This window comes from Bison bison, unplaced genomic scaffold, assembly GCF_000754665.1.
Source record: "Bison bison bison isolate TAMUID 2011002044 unplaced genomic scaffold, Bison_UMD1.0 scf7180017864484, whole genome shotgun sequence".
Classification (NCBI taxonomy): domain Eukaryota; kingdom Metazoa; phylum Chordata; class Mammalia; order Artiodactyla; family Bovidae; genus Bison; species Bison bison.
The window spans coordinates 197587-203414 of record NW_011495044.1 but is presented as its reverse complement, the minus strand read 5'-3'; the positions used below and the strand labels follow the sequence as shown (position 1 = coordinate 203414).

The 5828-nt window shown below is 48.7% G+C and overlaps 1 protein-coding gene across 1 annotated transcript in view; it reads right to left on the bottom strand.

The window, feature by feature from the left end:
• Window positions 1–730: 730 nt before the first annotated feature.
• Window positions 731–5828, bottom strand: part of OVOL2 (ovo-like zinc finger 2) — a 28699-nt gene continuing 23601 nt past the window's right edge. Inside the window, exon 5 of the mRNA XM_010862791.1 lies at window positions 731–1444. Coding sequence (XP_010861093.1) covers window positions 1131–1444 — 314 coding nt within the window. The 3' untranslated portion in view covers window positions 731–1130. The remainder of the gene's footprint in view (window positions 1445–5828) is intronic.

Sequence of the window (5828 nt, the reverse complement as noted above, 5' to 3'; positions counted from 1 at the left end):
AGGGGTCAAGGGGCAGCGAGGTGCTGTGGTTCAGCCCTCCTGCCTGGTTCCGGCAGCTCCTGGGACTGGGGTAGACCTCTCCCACCACAGTGGCTCTGGGGAGATCTGGGTCCTTCTTCCCACCCCTCCAGGCATGGGGGGGATCCTGAAAACCACCCCACACTCCCTCCCTGCCAGCTTCCCTTTTGCTCCATCTCAGTCTCAGGCCGACTTTCTCGCTAACGTCCCAGGTGAGGATGTGCAGGTGGCTGAAGGTCACTGCGCTCAACACTCACAGGGCGTGAGGGAGATACTGATGCTACCATTGTCCCCCCCTCCCCCCACCATCACTCAAGGGCGCTAAGTATGCTCCGGGGCTCCTCATGCTCCAGCCTGGCCCCCAGTGCTAGACTCAAGGAGGGTGGACAATGGCCTTCAGCCCTCAGGCCCAGCCCCGGAGGCCAGAGCATCTCCACCGGAACACCCTGGCCACCAAGAGTGTCTGTGAGCCCATGCAAGCCGAGCCCAGCGCCTCTGCCCAGCTCACCAGGCATGTGTTTACCTTTACCCAGTGCTCAAGATTCGCTTCTTCAAACCCACCTACCAGTACAAAACATCGACCCCCAAACAACCTCAAGTCGAAGGTCCCACGATAAGCCCTGGACAGGGAGCACCAGGTCAGCACTCTCCTGTTGCATTCTGAGCCGGATAATTCCACAAGGATGTTTCCTTTATTAGAATAATTCCGGCCAACGCTTTCAGAATAACAGAATTCGTTTTCCTTGCTGGAGTAGCATTTCAAGTGGAAGTACTTTTATTTCAAGGCACCATATCAATCTCTCCAAGGGTGTCTCTCTCAGAACACCCCTACCTCCATGTGTGAAAAACAAAATAAAAATGAAAACTAGACCCAGACGGTGATCACAGCTCTCCACAAGCTTCCATTACTGTGACAGCGTTCCTGAGGGCTCAGGTGACAGAGGCCTGATGCCACTGTTATCAATGACAGCGTTGGCATGGAGCCCCCAGTAAGGCCCCCAGGACAGAGAGATGAATGGACCACTTGGACTCTGGAATACCACATGGGGCAGGGGACCTCCAAGACCAGGAATCCGAGGACATGTGGCAGAGTTGGTGTCCACGGCCCTCTCCTACTTCTCCTCCTCCTCGCTCAGGTTGGCGTTTCCCTGGAGCGAGGACGTCATCTTGTTTTGCAAGAGAGCTGCCAGTTTCTTGGATGTCTTTTTGAGGAACGCGCTGCCCGGGTGGGCACCGTTCACGTGCAGGTACAGGTCCTCCTGGGTGGGGCCCGTGTAGCCGCAGTCCTCGCAGACATACAGCTTATCCCGGCGCTGCTTATAGGCGTACTGCTGCTGCACCCCGTGGATCTTCTTCAGGTGGGACTCCAAGGAGCAGCGCTGGGTGAAGGCTTTGTGGCAGACGTCACACTTATAGGGGCGAATGCCTGCAGGGGCGAGGGGCAGAAACAGAACTGTGGGTCAAGGCCAAGCCAGAGCCTCCCACCTATGAGGCCATTAAAAGTCATCCCATACAACCCAATGGCAAAAAAAACCCCAAATGATTCAAAAAACATGCAAAGGAACTGAATAGGCATTTTTCCAAAGAAGACATACGAAGGGCTGAGAGACACAAGGGAAGATGCCCAGCACCACCAATCATCAGAAAAGTGCAAATTGCCACCACACAGGTTAGGAGAGCCAACTCATTGGAAAAGACCCTGATGCTGGGAAAGATTGAAGGCAAAAGGAGAAGTGGGTAGCAGAGGATTAGATGGTTAGATAGCATCACCAACTCAAAGGATATGAGTTTGAACTAACTCTAGGAGATAGTGGAGGACAGATGAGGCTGGCATGCTGCAGTCCTTGGGGTCACAAAGAGTCAGACATGACCTAGCAATTGAACAAGGTAGGAGAAATCACCTCACACCTGTCAGAATGTCTATTATCAACAAGACAAGAGGTAACAAATACTGGAGAAGGTGTGGAGAAAAGGGCACCCTCATGCACTGTTGGTGGGAATGTAGATTGGTGCAGCCACTGTGGAGAACAAGGTGGAGGTTCCTTGAAAACTTAAAGACAGACCTTCTGTATGATCCAGGAATCCCACTATCCGTATTTATCCAAAGAAAATGAAAACAGGATCTCAGGAAGCTATCTCCACACCCGTGTTCACTGTAGCTTTATTCACAACAGCCAAGACGTGGAAACAACCTAAGTGCCCCTCAACAAATGAATGGATAAAGGAGATGTGGCACATATCTGCAATGGAGTATCATTCAGCCAGGACAAAGGAGGAGATCCTGCCATTTGCAACAATGTGGATGCACCTTGAGGACCTTATGTTCAGTGAGACGAGCCAAACAGAGGAAGACAAATAGTGTGTGGTGTCACTCAGATGCAGTAAAGTCCAACTCCTCCGAGAAACAAGAGAAACGTATTTTGTCAGGGGCTCCCGGGTTGGGGAAATAGGGAGAAAAAAAGGATCACCATAACCAAGGATGAAGAATATGAGGAAAATGGTTAAGGCAGGAGACAAAATTATCCACAGAACAAACATAATAAAAACAGATGCAAACAGCAAAACTCTACCACCTGGCTTTAAGAGGAGGTGCTCTAATCTTCTCACTTGCCTGCCTTAATGTTTGGGTTTCAGCGTGGGCAGAGTAAATCGTGCTTTTATTTTAGTTTGGGTTTTCCTGGAAAAGGAAGTATTTGGAAGGTGCCTCCAGGAAGGGAGACCCCAGGAACAGTGTGAGGTGACTCCCCACCTTCAGGGGAGGGAGAAGATGACAAGGTTGGGGGCGGGGAGTCATCCAGTCAGTGGGCAACCAGGGTTCAACTGGTCAAGCAAGGTACGGGACAGAGAAGCACACACACCTCTGAGTCACCCTGCCCCTTGGGAGCTGGGGTCTTTGTCCCTCTGCTCAGGCAGTACCCTGGACAGCGCCCTTGGTGGGTGGGGCTCTTTCTCCCCAGCAGGTCCCACCTGCCTGGAGGTGGGGGTGGGAGGCCTCCAGCAAGAACGCCCGCAGTGGTCAGCTTCGATGTGGACAGATGTGCTCAGAAGTGACAAGGGACAGGGGCAGGGGCAGGGCACTGATGGCATTAGCTACAGTCAGGAAAGCATCTCCAACCTAGATCTCATGCTGACTTTAAATCTGGTCTACTATCAGTGGGGCCTGCCTCCTGGCTGGAGAAGCCACAGGTACCATACAGAGCAAGAAGCTCAGCAATCAAATGACAGTCACCCCCACACCCTCATGGGTACCCCACTGGGTGAGATGGAGCTTCTAGAAGTCCAGAGAGGTCCATGGAGCAGAGAGGAGGCTGCAAGTAGTTAGACCATCTCAGGGCCTGGTGGCCAGGAGGACCATTTCCCACAGGAATCCCCAAAGCTTTAGGCTCAAAATTTAAGAGTATGCAAAACCATCAATCAAGATAGGTATTTTCAAGGACTTCCTGGTTGGTACAGTGGTTAGGACTCACACTTCCACCACAGGGGACATGGGTTTGATCTCAGGTAGGGGAACTAGGATCCTGCATGCTCCGTGGTGCAGCCAAAAGAAGAAAAAATTGTTTGAGTTGCTTAAAAAATAGTAAAAATTAAAATTCACACTCTAAAATGCTTATTTGATTTATACAACAATGAAATTTATTACGATTTTACTATCCTATCTTTAATGGAAGCAAACTATTAAAAGATATCTTCAAAATCTACTTTTTTTGCTTAACAATATTCCTAGGGTACCAGTCAGAATGGCAATCATTAAAAAGTCAACAAATAAATGCTACAGAGGGTGTGGAGAAAGGGGAACCCTTCTACACTAATGGTGGGAATGTAAATTGGTGCCACTATGGAGAACAGTATGGAGGTTCCTCAAAAAACTAAAATAGAGTTACCATATGACCCAGCAATCCCACCCCCGGGCATATATTCAGACAAAACTATAATTCAGAAAAAGGCATGCACCCCAATGTTCACAGCAGCACTATTTACAATAGTGAAGATACGGAAGCAACCTAAATGTCCATCAACACATGAATGGCTAAAGATGTGGTGCATATATACAACGGAATACTACTCAGCTGTTAGAAAGAATGAAATAATGAATGTCATTTGCAGCAACATGGATGCAAAAAGAGATGTTCACAGTAAGTGAAATAAGTCAGACAAAGACAAATATCATATGATATCACTTATATGTGGAATCTAAAAAGAACATACAGTTAAAGTCCCTCAGTTGTATCTGACTCTGCAACCCCACAGACTGTAGCCCACTAGGCTCCTCTGTCCATGGATTCTCTAGGCAAGAATACTGGAGTAGGTTGCCATTTCCTTCTCCAGGAGATCTTCTCAACCCAGGGATCGAACCCAGGACCCCTGAATTGCAGGCAGATTCTTTACCATCTGAGCCACAAGGGAAGCCCCAAAAAAGAACATATATGTATAACTGAGTCACTTTGCTATACAACAGAAATTAATACAGTTATACAACAACTATACTTCAATAAAAAATAAAAATAAGTAAATAGTCCTGGAGAGTTTACCATGGTAGTGTTTACAGCCTGATTTCATCCCTTTTTAGCAGCACCAGTGTTTTGTTGTTCAGCTGCACCCAAATCCCATCTTTTAAAGACTATAGAGATTAAGGAAGCACTGCTGCAGCCCACGCCCTCGCCTTGTACAACCTGGTACTAAGGTGTGGTCCACCCCACATCACATCACCTAAGAGCTAGTTGGAGGTGCAGAGCCTCGAGCCCCCACCCTAGACCTCCTAATTCAAGTGAAAGCAGTGGTTCTCAAATTTGAGTCCAAAACAGAATCACCTAAATAGAGGGCTTGTCAAAACACAGATTCCAGGCCCCCCCACCCTCACTGGTGATCCTGGTTCTGGGGTAGGGCAAAGAACCTGTATTTTCTAGCTGGTTCCCAGGTGATGCTAAGGCTACTTATGCTGAGGTCTGAAGCAATGCCAGATGAAGCCATAGGACAGCACTTGGGGTGTCTGAGGCAGACATGCACCCCAGTCTTTTCCTCAAGGTTACAAGTCCCCAGTGCCTTACTGGTGCTTCCTGGAGAGCTATATCTGTTTATGAAGTTACACAGATGATAAAGGAAGTCAAAATGGAAAAAAAAAAAAAAACTTCCCACCCTCATTCAACCACCTGAACAAACTGAATGGCTTCCACTATTCTTCCACATCCAGAAGCCTCCATCATTGCCTCTACACTCAGTGTGAAAAAAACCCCATCAGCTCAGTGTTGTGGTGGGGTGTTCCTCCAGCCCACCCAAGCAGAAGGCAGGCCTGTATTATATTCTGCTGGTTCCAGAAAAACTGCCAAAAGAAACTTCATTATAATGCTCAGCACTTGGCACATAATAGGTGCTCAGTAAACCATTTTTGAATGAATGAACCCTCCTGGCCCAGGAAAAGAAAGGAAGATCCCCTGGCGGAGGAAATGGCAACCCACTCCTGTATTCTTGCCTGGAGAATCCCATGGACAGCGGAGCCTGGCGGGCTACAGTATGGGGCCGCTAAGAGTCAGACACAACTGAGCAACACTGTCCCTGTCAAATCACTTTCCAATGAATGAATGAATGAACCCTACTGGCACAGGAAAAGAGAGGTCAGTCACATCTTGGGGGCTAGTTTTCTACAAACGTGAGGGCTATGATGAGACCTGTCCCAAAGGAATACACCACGTAGGTTGCATGTTTGGGCCACAAGGGGCTTTGTGTTACCCAGGCCTCTGGGCCCACATGGCAGCTGGCTTCTACCACCTCTGGCCAATCAAGAATCACCCTGATTTCAAACCCGAAGCTCATCA